Raw genomic sequence first — 16,022 nt, 5'->3', positions numbered from 1 at the left:
AACACCTGGCTTCCTCTCTAGATAGTGCGGTAGCGGCAGGGTCCAGTGCTTTTTCCAGGGGGTCTCTCATCCCATCTGCCAGTTCCCCTATGCAACTCTGGTCCGCGGCCCCGCTCTCGGTGCCATCTTGGCCTGGATCAGGGAAAAGTTTCCCATACGAATACTGCTTGAGATCTGTGGTTTTTCTCTTGCTGGTCATGGCTAAAGTAAGTAGGGCCGAGCAGGTATGCCTGAGGATTATTTTCGCCAAGAAATTGTGGTAATTAAAGCGTATTTCGAGGGTAGGCAGGCCCGGAGGGGACGGAGCTGAGCCAACGCACGTCCTCTCACATCGGATGTGAACAGCGCCCCCCCCCCCCGTTCTTCATCTATTTTATGACAAAAACCATTAACCATTTTTCGTAACTGCGCTCTGGACTGATTCCATCTGGTTTATATCCTTTTGAAGAGGTGGTCTCCAGATGTGTATACAATAAACCCAATGAGATCTCATCAGACACAGAGACAATATCATCTCCTTTCTCCTATTGGCTATTCCTCTCGCCATCATCTTATCTACCTATTTAACTACCTTAAGCCATCGGATATAATCATCTCCAGATCCCACTCTTGATTCGTGCCCAGGAGAAGCCCACCTCCTATACTCTATTGCTGCTTTGGGCTTTTACAACCCAAATGCACAACCTTGAACTTTTTCAGCATTAGCTTTTACGTTTTCTATTCTGTTGCAGATTTTGGTATTATCTGCAAAATGACAAACATTACAAGATAGCCTTTCTGCAATATTGCATACTAAAATGTTGAACCGAACCAGACTAAAGACTTATCCTTGTTATACAGCACTGGTAACCACTGTTGTCTCTAAGCTGCACGCGTGCGAGGCTGTGCACATCTTTTACTCCCCTGCACGGGAAGACCAGTGGGGCTGTGGTGGAGCTCATCCCACCATGGCTCGAAGCAAAGAAGAGATCCCCAAAACACTGGGTGCGCCTTCTCCTTCCTGCCCATGTGGCCCCGGATTTAAAAAGTTGGAGGAGGAGCGTCTGCGTGCGTGCAGAAGAGGAGAAGTGAAGTGGCAGGACCGAAGTGGATTCTATCATCTGCAGTGGCCCAAGGAGTCCTGATAGCAGGGCCGCCGTGAATACCAGCTCACGGCATCCTGAGAAGATCAGGGCCGCCATGAAGTCTGTGGTGAAAAGGAGGCCCAGAGGCGAGAGAGAAGCTGAGGCCCTTTAAAGTGTGTGTATAAGTGAGCTGAAACTCTGTATATGTGTGTGTGTGTGTGTGTGTGTGTGTATGTGTGTGTGTGGTGTGTAAGTCTAGGGAAAGAAGTTGTAAGCCTGGCAAGAGATGCCACTGCTGATGCCAGTCTGAGCCTAAGGGAAAAATTATGGTGAGATTGGAAAGAAATGGAGGAGAAAAAGGAGCAGAGTCCAAAGAGAGCGAGAAGATGATGGGTTATGAGAGAGAGACTAGAGGGAAAACAAAGGCAAAAAAGTGAAAAAAAAAGAATGAAATAAGCAAAGCAAAAAAAAAAAAAAAATCAAATACTGCAAAATAAGAAAAATTATTTAGACAAAAGCCAAAAAAGCAAAAAAGATAATCCAAACCAGTTAGTGAGGGAAATATTTTCCCTTGGCTTCTAAAAAAAAAAAAATATATATATATATATATATATATAAAAATTAAGTTTTATTGCCACTCCTGTATACATAGGGGTAGATTTTCTAAATTTGCGTGATCGCGTATTTTTGTTCGCGCACCAGGCGCGAACAAAAGTACGGTGGATTTTATAAGATACGCGCGTTCCCTCCGAGGCCGCTCCCTGCAGGTTACTACCAAATTCTATCAGCCAAAGTTATCTCTGCTCCCAGTGAGAGTATTCAATGACCTAATGTGCACCAGAAATCTCCCAAACACTATGCACAAAGCTCAAATATCAGTGAGCCACAAAGAAAAGAAACCCAAACATAATGGAGCTCTATCACTAATAAACTGGGATAGGAAAATCTTAGCGAAAAGGATTAAAAAAACCCGAGATTTTTCACAAGGGTTTCATACCATGCAGTCCCCTGGACATTGGATGGAGGCTGATTGATATCATATGTGCAGCTAAAATTAAACAGACCAAAGCATATCTGGAATCCGTAGATGTGGAAAACCTTTGATAAGGTAGCGTGGGAGTTTCTGTTTGCCTTCCTAAACTCACTGTAGTTGGGGGACGAGTCTGTATGCTGAAGCAAAGCACTCTACCCCCAAGCCCAAAGCAACAATAACGATAAATGGAATCAAACTCAGAAGACTTTGGGGAGAGAAGAGAGGGATGTCCTATATTCCCCTGCTCCTCAGGCTGGCTCGGCGTCTCCTTGGTCCTAACCTGCAAGGCCTTCCATGCCTCGGGACTACCTCTGGAAAACCTCTATCTGTGAGTTCTACAGTGGGGCTCCCCCGCTCCTCGGGGTTGAGCCTGCAGACTGTACAAGACTGTCCGCGCCTCCCATTCCTCGGGATCGCACCTCCGTGTTTCTCATAGGACTGCCAGAGCTTCCCTGCTCCTCGGGGTAGCATTCTCAGTCTTCTCTGTGACTATCTACGGGTTTGCGTCTATGTACTACATCGAGACTGCCAGCACTTCCTCGCTTCTCAGGGTTGTGCTACATCACCACTAGAGGCTCAGCTCGGGCTTCCCTGTCCTGGGGGTTGGCCTTCGGCATTACATCACCATCTTCCACACTGTGCAGCTCCACCCTCAGGGTTGCCTCTCTGGAGTACCTCCACTTTGAGCTGACGTCGGCTCCTTCTTTGGACAAGACTTTCATGGTCTTTAAATTGCTTAAGCCATTTAGCGGTTACCTATTTGGTTACATTCAACTTGGCTTACAATTTCCTTCATCATAAAGAAGATGGATTTATAACATCAAAACTCAGATGATTTTTATATACTGTCTTAAAGTTTGAAAGATCTATTTAGGATATATCAAATAATCTACAAACATGATTTTTTGTGAATTCTAGTGCCAGTGTTGAATTCTTCAAAAAATTTTTTTTATTAAAAACAAAAAAAGAATAAATATGAGATAAAATAGTGTCAAGATTAAATAAAAGTAAATCAGGTGGCTGGAGGTTTTTTTAAGACCTGTGATTGATATAATCTCTTGAATACCAATTGTTTCATTGAGAACAGGTATAGAGGCTCTGAGGTCTTTTTCCTCCTTTTGGATGACATCCTATACATTCAATACCATTTAAATTGATTAAGATGCCTATGTGAAGTTTTTTGTCTTTTTTGGGAGCTCCTCTTTTTCAAAAGTACACTTCTCTAACTTTGCATAAAGATGGTGCTCACAGAGACTCTGGATGACTTGTTTCACATGACTTTGATGAACATAAGAACATAAGAAATTGCCATGCTGGGTCAGACCAAGGGTCCATCAAGCCCAGCATCCTGTTTCCAAGAGAGGCCAAACCAGGCCACAAGAACCTGGCAATTACCCAAACACTAAGAAGATCCCATGCTACTGATGCAATTAATAGCAGTGGCTATTCCCTAAGGGGCAGATTTTCAAAGGGTTATGCTCGTAACATACGCGCGTAACCCCGAAAAGCTGCCCCTGCCTGCCCCTGCGCGTGCCGAGCCTATCTTGCATAGGCTCGGCGGCACGTGCAAGCCCCGGGACGCGCGTATGTCCCGGGGCTTCGAAAAAGGGGCGGGTCCAGGGGCGTGCTAGCGGTCAGGAGGCGGTCTGGGGCGTGTATTGCCAGTATTCAAAATGGCGCCGGCGCTACCTTTGCCCTCACTATATCACAGGGGCCGACCGTCGGCACCTGTGACATAGTGAGGGCAAAGGCTAGCGGCTGTCGGTCCCTGTGACATAGTGAGGGCAAAGGCTAGCGCCGGTGCCATTTTGAATACTGACAATACGGCCTGAGTGCAGGAGGGCGCTCCCGGACCCCCGCTGGACTTCTGGCAAGTTTTGTAGGGGTCAGGAGGCCCCCCCCAAGCTGCCCAAAAGTCCCTGGGGGTCCAGCGGGGGTCCGGGAGCGATTTCCTGCACTCATGCCGTCGGGTGCCAGGAATCAAAATGGCGCCGATAGCCTTGCCCTTACTATGTCACAGGGGCTACCTGCGCCATTTTGAAATGTACCGAGGGTGTGATAGTGCAGGGGATGGTTCCCAGACCCCCCGCTGGACCACCAGGGAGTTTTGGTAAGACTTGGGGGGATCAGGGGGGTGGGGGGGGGTTGTTTAAATTGGCAGCCAATAATTCGGCAAAAATTTGTTGTATTCATGGGGAATCGCGATATGTTTCGCTTCCCCACGAATACAACGAATATTGGCACATCCGTTGCGGATTGCCAATACGTAGGGACCGAATGCACACCCCTAACACCCCTAACCCTAGCTGTGGACTGCTAATTATTTTATTTATTTATTTATTTAAAAGATTTTTAATATACCGTGTATACACACAAAGTAGAACTAAGCGGTTTACAAGAGATAAAACATACATAATTAATAAAAGCAAAAAGCATACATTATGGAAAAATTACAAATCACAATGAGATTGAAAAGGAGTAGTAAAAAGATTGAATTATCACTTTAAGATTCTAGATTTGGGAAAGCTTTGGAAAAGAGAGATGTTTTTATTGATTTTTTTTGAAATCGTGTTTTGTGGTGAGTTGACGAATATGGTTGGGAAGAGAGTTCCATAAGGTGGGACCCGCAACCGAAAAGGCACAGTTGCAAGTTAGGTTTAACCTAGCAGTTTTTACAGTTGGTACTTGGAGGTAATTTTTGTCTGAAGATCGAAGTTGACGGTGGGGGTTTGATAAATTCGTAGAGTGGAACTCAACCAAATGGAAGTAGTACTATGTAGTAGGGTGTGAGTGAGCATTAAAATTTTATATTGAATTCGATAATGAATGGGTAACCAATGGAGTTGCTTAAGAATTGGTGTTATGTGATCTCTACAGGAGGTATTAGTTAAGTCTGGCAGCCAGTACTGAAATCAGTGAATATATGATATTCCTTGCAGCGTGTCAGACAGCTTATTCTTTCAATAGTGTCACTTTTCATTATCTTGGATGGACTAAGGATACTAGACAGACTAAGTCTCCATATAGCCCCAAGAAGAATCACTGCAGCTTTTTCATCGGATTAACCTCAGAAGGGAGCGTCTTTGGACTAAGAAATATGGTGGCAGGAGCCAAGGATGCTGTCCCTTGGAGCACTGTATTTTGTTGGTTTCTGATTTGCTGTGTTTTGTGGGAATGATGTGGGAATTAATGTGTGTGAATGTGTTTGGAAGGGATTTGGATGGCTGGATGAGTAAATACTGTAGGTGCACTGGAGCAATCAGCCTTAGAGCTTTTCCTATGCATATTATAGAGTTGCTGCATCTAAGCTGGGAGACGCATGGACTCCGTATGGAAATGGATAAACAAGGAACACATGATATTTTTATAGTGTTTCAATGTCTGCTTTAAATGTTTATTCTCTTAATGTTGATGGTGTGCATTCTCCCATAAAGTGAAAGCTTTTAACTATATTTAGTAAAGCAAAAGCACATGTGCTGTTCCTTCAGGAAACTCATTTCACAGAGCGGGAACATAAGCAGTTTAAGCAGGGATGGGTGGGTCAGGTAGCTTTCTTTTCATATTCTAGTAGTAATGAGGGTTATTTTATTTCACAAACATTTACCATTTGTGATAGAAAAGAAAATTACACATAGTGAATGCTGTTAATATTTTCATTAGTGGAACTTATACCACCAGAGGGATGTGTTGTGCAATGTATGTGCTCCAAATATTTATAACCGTGCTTTGTATTCTCATTTGCTTACAGAGTCAGTACCAAGATCATATTTTGCTAGTAGGGAGAGACATCCAGAGTATCGCAGACAAAAGATGCTAAACCACCAGGATTACGCAAATATATCAATTTCCTGAAGGGATTCATTTCCTCATGAAGGAATTATAAATGATTGATATATGGTAGATATTACATCCTGAGGATTTTACCTTTTACTCAGAACCACACAATAGTTATTCTAGAATCAATTACTTTTTTCTTTCTGGATCTGCCTTTTCTATAGTTGTGAAAACAGGCATGGGGCCTAGGTCAAAATTCAAAATCCATTTAGACGGATAACTGAAAAGTTATCTGGCTACTTGGCAATATTCATCACTGTGTGTGGCTAAATTTAGCTGCATATGTCAGGGTATTCCAGGATGGGTGGGAGGCATTTCTGGGCAGAGCAGAGTTAGTCGTTAGTATGTGGCTAACTCTGGTCAGGCCATAGGGCTATCCTAAAGTTAGTTGGTTAGACATAACCAGCTAACTTTAAGATACGCGGGTGTATTTAGTGGCACAACTGTGCTGCTGAATATATCCTGCTAGTTAGCCGGATATGTTTACAGAGAAGGGCGACCAAAATGATAAAGGGAATGGAACAGCTCCCCTATGAGGAAAGATTAAAGAGGTTAGGACTTTTCAGCTTGGAGAAGAGACGACTGAGGGGGGATATGATAGAGGTGTTTAAAATCATGAGAGGTCTAAAACGGGTTAATGTGAATCGGTTATTTACTCTTTCGGATAATAGAAGGACTAGGGGGCACTCCATGAAGTTAGCATGGGGCACATTTAAAACTAATCGGAGAAAGTTCTTTTTCACTCAATGCACAATTAAACTCTGGAATTTGTTGCCAAGGGATGTGGTTAGTGCAGTTAGGGCCGGATTTAAAAAAGGTTACGCGTGCCGGGCCTATTTTAAAAAGGCCCGGCAACGCACGTAAAGCCCCGGGACGCGTGTAAGTCCTGGGGCTTTACTAAAGGGGCAGTCTGGAGACGGGGGCAGTCCAGGGCCAGGGCAGGGATGGGGCCAGGGCAGGGAAGGGACCAGAGGCCTCCAACAGAGTGGCCATTGCAAGCTGCCAGCAGACGCAAAAGTTAAGACAAGAGTCGGGGGGGGGGGGGGGTTAGAGTAGGGCTAGGGGGGGGGGGAAAGGTTAGGGGAAGGTTAGGTTATGGGGGAGGGAACGGAGGAAGGCAGCGCGGCTCGGTGCACGCAAGGTGCACAACTGTGCATCCCCTTGCGCGCGCGGTGGCCCCGGATTTTATGAAAAATCAGGCATACATGTGCACGCACCAGGTAGCTTGCGCACATGTAGGCCACGCACGGTTCTTTTAAAATCTACCCCAGTGTGTAGCTGATTTTAAAAAAGGATTGGATAAGTTCTTGGAGGAGAAGTCCATTACCTGCTATTAACTCATGTTCTTATGTTCTTATCCAGTTAACTAGCCGAGCCGCACAATGGCTGAAAATGGACCCCCATGTCTTTTATCTTTCAGTTATTCTTAAGACTAAGAAATTAAATGATGGTAATCCACATATGAACTCTTCTCTCTTTCATGACACAACATTTTTTGAATATCTTAAATTTAAATAGCAAGAATGTTTGGACTTCAGTTTAACTTCCTGAAATTCTGTAATGAGAAGAGAAATCATAAGATAGACAGCATTTATGGCCAAAGAGAGAGAGAAAGGGATTTTAAGACAATATACAAATGAAAAGTTTGAAAGTGCCTGAATATAAGACACAAGGTACTAGAAAAAATATAAATTATCACAGAGAGCTCAAAACTATCCAGAGATTTCATAGTCTAGTTACCAATCAAAAACCCAAGCATTATTCTAAAAATAAAAGAGAAAACATGTAAGGACTGCTTATCTATGCCAGATGTATCTCAGACTTTCATAGACTTATAAAAATCTATATTCTGCGAAAAAGATTTCTAAGACAGAGATGGAACAGTTGTTTTTTTTAAGGACTCCACTTATTTCACCTAATTGCAAAACCAAAGAGCTGGCTACAGATGCCGCTTGCTAGGCTAGAAATGGACAGTGCTATTTGTAATTCAAAACTGAGGAAAACAGCAGGACTAGATAGATGGCTTAGGCCTGGAATCCTGTAGGATGTTACATCATAAGGTTACATATCATTTATTGCAAATGAATTCTCACAGTCTTGAAAAGGGATCCTTCCCTAAAGAAGCCAATCGGGCATTGATTACAGTATCCTCAAAGAGGGGAAAAGATTTCCAACCTGAGTCTTACCGCACATTTCTTTAATAAATGTGGACATTAAAATGTTGGTGTCCATTTTGGCAATATGATTCACCTTAGTTGGCCCTTTTCTGGTTTCACCCAACCAAATGCGATTTATGAGAGGTGGCCATGGACTGGCCAATACAGACAGTTAGTTCAGGCTGTATGGTCTTTAACTCCACTGAATAAGGACGGTATGATTGTTAGTCTTGACTCTGAGAAGGCATTTGATCGCGTTCAGTGGAAATACCTGTTTTGGGTGTTGTCTAACTATTGGATACCTATCTCCTTTGTGAATTGGATTTTCCTATTGTATGGCAACCCACAGGCAAGACTGAGAATAAATGGGTTAATTTCTACACAGTTTTAATTTACAAAGTGGTACGTGGCAAGCTTAGGTGTCAGAATGGGGAGGGCAACAGGAGCCATGTCCTCACTACAATATGACCCTATCCTGTGGAATCTCTGTTAGAGATCCGGGGACAGGACATAGAAACATAGAAACATAGAAATGACGGCAGAAGAAGACCAAACGTCCCATCTAGTCTGCCCAGCAAGCTTCGCACTTTTTTTTTCTCATACTTATCTGTTTCTCTTGGCTCTTAGTAACCTTTTGATTCTATTTCCCTTCCCTTCCCTTCCACCATTAATGTAGAGAGCAGTGTTGGAACTGCATCTAAGTGAAATATCTATCTTAATTAGTTAGGGGTAGTAACCGCCACAATAAACAAGCTATACCCATGCTTATTTGTTTACCCAGACTATGTAATTCAGTCCTTGTTGGTTGTTGTCTGTATATAGATCCACTTTTCTTCATTCCCCCTGCCATTGAAGCAGAGAGCTCTGCTGGATATGCGTGAAGTATCAGTCTTCCTCCCCTGCCGTTGAAGCAGAGAGCTATGCTGGATATGCGTGAAGTATCGGTCTTCCTCCCCTGCTGTTGAAGCAGAGAGCTATGCTGGATATGCGTGAAGTATCGGTCTTTCTCCCCTGCCATTGAAGCAGAGAGCTGTGCTGGATATGCATTGAAAGTGAAGTATCAGGCTTATTTGGTTTGGGGTAGTAACCGCCGTAACAAGCAAGCTACTCCCTGCTTTTTTGTGAATGCAAATCCTTTTTTCCACATTTCCTCTTGCTGTTGAAGCTTAGAGCAATGTTGGAGTCGTATTAACCGTGTGTATGTTTATTGAATAAGGGTATTATCTCCAGGTAGTAGCCATCATTCCCGCGAGCCACCCACTCTTCATTCACATCCTCTAGACTTTATGGATCCACAGTGTTTATCCCACACCCCTTTGAAGTCCTTCACAGTTCTGGTCTTCACCACTTCCTCCGGAAGGGCATTCCAGGCATCCACCGCCCTCTCCGTGAAGAAATACTTCCTGTAGGCGGCAGCTAATCGGCTGCAGGAAGTGGAATGCTGTGATGTGTCTACTGCATCTTACACCTCTGCAGCTCTGGACCTGACTGCTGCTTTAAAGCTTAAACTGCATGGGACTCTGTACAGTTATGTGGATCAAAGCAGCCGGAGAGCCAGGCAGCAGAGGATGAGGAGAATGTGGCAGAGGACCACCACACTGCTCTTCTTGCCACTGATCAGTGGGGAAGAGGGATGCTGGGGGGTGGGGGGGGGAGAGAGAGAGGGAGGAGGAAGGGATATGGGAAGACAGAGTGGGGGTGGGGGAGGAGAAGAGAGAGGGAGCGGGTGAGATACAGAGAAGGGAGGGGGGGAGCTTGGTTGGCTTGGCTCCCACAACCAAAAAGGCATTCCACTGTGCCTGACGGCAAGGGTGTCCCTTGTCTCTTCATGTTTTGTCCATAGAATCCTTGGCTATTAAAACTAGGGAAACTCATAAAATTTGTCTATTTGCTGATCATGTGTTGCTCTTTGTGAGTAACCCTTGTTTGTCTCTCCCAAAAATTTAGATTTTTTTTTACTTTTTTGGTAAATTTGCAGGTCTAATGATTAACTATGACAAATCAGAAGCTGCACCTTTACAAATAAAAACAAGACAGCTTGGACTGGAGAGTTTCTCTTATGTTGGGCAACTTCACATTTCAAGTACCTGGGTACACTTTTCCCTTTAAAACATGCAGAATTTTATAAATCAAACATTTCTCCCCTGCATAACACTTTTCGGGAATAGATGGCTGGCTGGGCAGAGTTACCATTATCCCTATTGGTAGATGTGCACATTTTAAAATGACATTACTACCCAAGCTACTGTATAAACTCCAAATGCTGCTCATCTGGGTTACAAATCAAGATGTACAGAAATTTAAACGTAAATCCCAGCTGCTCTGGAAATCTAAAGGTGGAAGAATTGGGTACAGCATACTAATGAGAAACAAGAAATAGGGAGGTTTAAACCCACCCGATTTTCATTTTCACAATGTGGCATGCCAAATGCGTTCTCTGTGAATGATATTCTGGGGACTATGATTCTGTACCCACACACCGATGAATCTATTGCAAGGCCTATTTCATTGATTGGCCCAGTGCATACTAATGGTACAATGATCCCAAAGCAATTGAAATCTTGCATCCTGATAAAACCAATGTTGTTAACTTGGAGATTTCTGTGTAAATGGTGGGGGCTTTCTTTTACTGGAACTGCATTTTTTACCATTTACAGTTAATCTGGGATTCATTCCTGGATTACAGGGGAAAATTTTCACAGAACTGAAGGCGAAAAGCTTAAGTGAAATAGCACATTTTTAACGTAAAATACAGAAAACAATGATATTTGGTAAATTACACTACAATCTGCCTCATAAACACTTCTATGTGTTTCTACAAGCTAGACATATATAGACAGGCTTTAAAATCTCACCACGTTACATTATTTCAGTCAAACTCATTGGAAGATATAATATGCTCTGTTAGTCTGCAAAATTAATCTCTTACTGGTATAAAATCAAATTGACCAAAATACTCTCCAGATTCTCTCACTAAGCTGAAAAATGTTTGCTCTACAAACTTGGTGTGGATGTAGAAGTTTCTGAAATAGTATTGTAACCCCTGTGATAACTGAACACAGATAACAGTTCATATTGCACACTTATTTGTTAGTGGGTACACTGACTTTATGCAATAAGCTGTATTTTGCAGGTTTTCCTGCATATGGGGGGGGGGGGGGGGGAGTTATCTTTTAAGGCCTTAACATTGCTCTTTAGTTTCCCCATAGTTAAGTCTCTTGCACCCAGCACTGATAACAATGGGCAACAAATTTTCACAAAAGTCATGTTACGGAAATGAAATTAGTCAATTCTTATACATTTCCATGTGCTAAACATGAATGTGACTGTGAAAATGCAAAATTGGCTCTAGTTTTTTTGTAATATGCAATAATATAATTACATCGTGAACTGTATGCCAATAATAGGAGACCTACGGTTAATACCATTTGAAAAATGAAGTCATAGACTACGTCTTAGATTTCTTTGCTTGTCTCTTGTACACCTGTTTGGGAGCATCTCTGCGGAGTGTCCAGCAGTAGTCAGCCAGCATGAATATTTCAAATGCTCACCCTTTCTGACTGGGCTTCATATAGTACACTGCTGACGTCAGCTTACTCAGCAGCAGCATGGCAGTAGAACTGCATTGCATCAGAAAATGATGTAATAAACTCTGGATGATGTGTGCATGATGGTATTATGCAATATGATGCAATATTACATCATTCTGGGCTTATTTACAGTCCTACTGGATACATTTACATGACTAAACATAGAAAGTGAACTATATTAAATATCTTCAAAACGAGAGCCAATAAAAACTTTTCATGGTCATATTCGTGTTCAGCACATCAAGATACTACAGAGTAGGACCCTTTTAGGTCAGTAACACTTTCATTGTTGCCCAGTGTAATCTCAGCATAGAGGATAGCAAAATCACTTCTCAATAAGACATGAGAATTGTTTGATGGTTTCCAACATTTCTCTTTTACTGATAAGGTGCAATGATGATTGAAAGTCTTTACAGCTGTGTACTTCATTTTTAAGATGGTACAAGTTCTTTTAATAAGTTTGTGACTTCTTACAGTCTTTAGTAAATTCAGATGTTATTCCTATTCAATTACCGGTAGTTCTTGTAACCTCTTGATTTCTCCCCTCCCATTGGAATCTAATGTAGGTGAAGTATCATAGAGAGTTGTTTTTAAATGTTTTAGTCTTTTTATCTCCTACCTCCTCCTGTAGTATCAAGGGTGATACCGTTTATCTCCTTCTTCTTAACTTCAGAGGATTTTCATGGGCTATTGATGTGGTCCAACTGCTCTCCTTCTCTCCTTTTATCTCCTTCCTCCTCCTCTCCTTGGTTGCTGGTGATCTCAGATCCCACTTGCAAGAAGTGAGCCTATTCCATTGGTTGGAAGAGAAAACTCAGCTTGCATCAAAAAGGCTTTGGCATGCCAAACTCAAATAAGCTAAAGGTGGCATGAGAGACTCTTAGCCAAAATAAGTCTCCATGGAGCTTAAAGTTAAAAGCTAGAAAAATGAAAGCACAGATTAGGACATGGTGCCTCCTTGAAAGCGCAAAGGATCCACTATGCATAGGGTAAATGGTGCTGTCTATAGAACACACTAAGGACACTACCATTTCTAGCTGTCACATGGGGGAGCTGCAAACCAACCAAACTATCAGTCTGTCTCTTCCCATACCACATGGTACATTCCTTATCCAGTATTAGTAGGGGACTAACAGGATCCCTACTGTATATTGATTTGTATATAAGACATCAATAGCCTCTAGTATCCCAGAAATGTAATTTAAGCTTATACATCATAACTAGCTAGACACAGTAAAGGCATTTAAAATGAAAATAACTGCTGCATTATGTAGAAGATGTAAAATGGAAGATTGTACATTAGTTCATAAATTTGCCTTATGTAACAAGCTAATTCCTTTTTTCGGGAAGAGGTTGTAAATGATATTCAGCAAGTGATTTCAATTAAACCACCTTTCACTGGCAAATTTTTAATACAGGAATCATATGCTTAGGTGACTATAATTATCTAAAGGATATGTTAAATCTGTGCATATAGCTATACCTTAGGTTAAATCTTGTATACTAAAATTTTGGTTAGAAGAGGTGACACCATTTATGATGCTTTGGTTCTAGAAAATGACAGATTGGATGCAATGTGAGAGATTAGATGTAATTTATAGGCATGGAAGAGTTGCTAAAGATGATATTATTAAGCATGGGACTCTTTTTTTTTCTTCTATACTATCTTGCCAACCTCTATAAAAAGCAGATTGAACGATTTAGGCTGTTTGACAAGTTGGTTGTAAGCAATATTCTCACAGTGGCAATATGGTGCATGGGTATGAATGCAGGTAGGACTGTTGGATGAAGACTACGTTTTGCTGCACGATTACCTTGTTAGCTGCTATGGCAACTTTGTTAAGACAAATGTATGAGATGGGATTAGTTTATTTGTTTTTGGTATAGCCAGTTTAGCGAAGCCTTTTGATGCTCTGTATAGTCTTGTTCTTCAAGTACGCATTGGAATGGTTGTACTGTTATCTTGCGGTAATACCAGTCTCCTACTTATAAACAAACATGCCAAAAAACAAACAAACAAGGAATTGAATCCTGAATATCCAGATCAGAAAGATAACTCAGGAAATGAGGCAGAAAGGAAAACCAGGAAAGGCTCCGGGTTCTGGTTTCTCTTGTCCCTTCCCCCCAACACATCCTCTGTACTTGTATCAACAGGACAGAATAACTCCAGGAGAAGGAGATGCCCATACCCTGGAGAAACCTGAAGACCACTGTAACAATATGACTTAAAGGGACTGAGCTGATTATATGATAAATTGTCATGGGCTGCAGTTGTATTCAACGTTTTATAAGTTGGTAAAACAATTTGAAAAAAAAAAAAATTACAACCAAAAACGTAATGGCCTTACATTCCAGCAGCGGGGGAGATTGAGGTGAAACGTCAGGAAGAACTTTCTCCCTGCGAGGGTGGGTGAGCAGTGGAACAGGGAGAGCTACCTGAGGAGGAGGAAGAGGAATCTCCGTCCCTGGAGGGTTTTAAGAGCAGGCCGGACACACAGCAGTCTGAGATGTTTAGCCCCAGATGTAAGAGGAGGATGGGCCATCTATCTGACCTCTTGAGCTCCCTGGTAGCCGATAAGCAGCTCATATGGGCTGTAAGCACAGAATATAGCAAAACTCTCTCGTAGACTGGGCATATGGTTTAGTGAGGCTCCTCCTGGGTCTGATTTCTGTCATCTCTTTGCTTGTAGGAGTCCTCTGCTCAGAAGTCCTCCACCGTCTGGGTCTAATCTCCTTTCCCCTGAACCTGGAATCGGACAAAAGTTTTTTTTGAACGGAAGAAGCAGTCCCTGAGGTTGTCAGGGGAAGTGCACCTCCAAACAGGGCCGGGCACGAGGAGGAAGAAGGCTGGAAACACGACGACGGGTACTTTGGAGGCCATCATCATGGCACGGAGCACCAGGTCCCCTGGAAAGGTTTTATTTGAAGATATGAAACTGGCATGCGGCTACCCATTACCGTTTACTGCAGAACCCAAATTGCAGCCTGTGACGCCAATCCTTCAGCCACTGTGTGCCAAGTCTACATTGGTTAATATACTATTACCACTACTTACCACTTCTATAGCGCTACTCGATGTACACAGTGCTGTTAAAAAAAAACCCCCCATATAAGACAGTCCCTGCTCGGTAGAGCTTACGGTCTAATCAAGACAAACATGCATTGCAAGAGACTTGGGGAATTTCATTTATTAAGACAATGGTTAAAAATTAATGAGGTATTTAAATAACAGCTTCTACAAAAAAAAAAAGCAAATTGCATTTGTGATTTTCTTTGTTTTCACCAGAGTTCAACGCATCTAAAATGTTGCTTTATGTTGTTATAAAGCAGAAAGAGAAAAATCAATTCGGTTGCGACGTGCTTCTCTACAGCAGGCTGTTCGATTGCAGTAAACTTAATTTTTTTTTTAAATGTTACTTTATTTGACATCTATAAATAAAGATAATAATGAGGTGTGTTTTGGATATTTTGTTTAGTCTGGGGCCTCCTTCCCTTTCTGCTTCTCCCATCTCCTCCCTGCCCTCCCCTCCTGCTGTTGCTTCCTATTCGAGTTAGTACAAGTCTATCAGTTGCACATGAAAACCTAGGAAACACAGAATGCAAGGTCAGATAAGGAAGACCATAAGTCCCACCCAGTTTGCTCAGTTACATTCTTGCTGCATTGCCATACCCCCCCCCCCCCCCCCCCCCCCCCGGCTGATGTCTGGCTTTTTCCTCACTGTTTCGTGCTTCTCCCAGGCAGCTTCCTTGAATTGTTTTACTGTTTTTGTCTCCACACATGACCCCCACCTAAGAAAGGTTGATCCATGATCCACCCATGAAGAAATATGTCCTAATGTGACTCCTTAGTCTGTCCCCTTTGAGCCTCATACAGACGGCAGTTTTTACAGGCAGGAGTCACAAAGCATAGAAACATAGAAATGACGGCAGAAGAAGACCAAACAGCCCAGCCAGTCTGCCCAGCAAGCTTTCACACTTATTTTTTTCATACTTAGCTGTTACTCTTGGCCCTTATAAGTAACTTCTTGGTTCTATTTCCCTTCCACCCCCACCATCGATAAAGATAGCAGTGCTGGTGCTGCATCTAAGTGAAATATCTAGCTAATTGTTTAGGGGTAGTAACCGCCGTAATAAGCAAGCTACTCCCATGCTTGTTTACCCAGCCTGTGCAATTCAGTCCTTGTTGGTTGTTGTCTGAATATAAATCCTCTTTTCTTCATTCCCCTGCCGTTGAAGCAGTGAGCTGCGCTGGATATGTATTCCAAGTGAAGTATCAGGCTTAATTGATTCTGGGTAGTAACCGCTGTAACAAGCAAGCTACTCCCCTGCTTTTTTGTGGATGCAA

General features: G+C 42.6%; 1 protein-coding gene across 1 annotated transcript in view; it reads left to right on the top strand.

Annotated features, from left to right (window-relative positions):
• The window catches only part of SLC26A10 (solute carrier family 26 member 10), a 97,751-nt gene extending 82,617 nt beyond the window's left edge, over window positions 1–15,134 (top strand). Inside the window, exon 19 of the mRNA XM_029594921.1 lies at window positions 14,368–15,134. Coding sequence (XP_029450781.1) covers window positions 14,368–14,406 — 39 coding nt within the window. The 3' untranslated portion in view covers window positions 14,407–15,134. The remainder of the gene's footprint in view (window positions 1–14,367) is intronic.
• Window positions 15,135–16,022: the final 888 nt, after the last annotated feature.

This window comes from Rhinatrema bivittatum, chromosome 3 (assembly GCF_901001135.1).
Source record: "Rhinatrema bivittatum chromosome 3, aRhiBiv1.1, whole genome shotgun sequence".
In the NCBI taxonomy this organism is placed as follows: domain Eukaryota; kingdom Metazoa; phylum Chordata; class Amphibia; order Gymnophiona; family Rhinatrematidae; genus Rhinatrema; species Rhinatrema bivittatum.
Note: the sequence above shows the minus strand (reverse complement) of the source record. Positions and strands in the feature narration are given on the sequence as shown.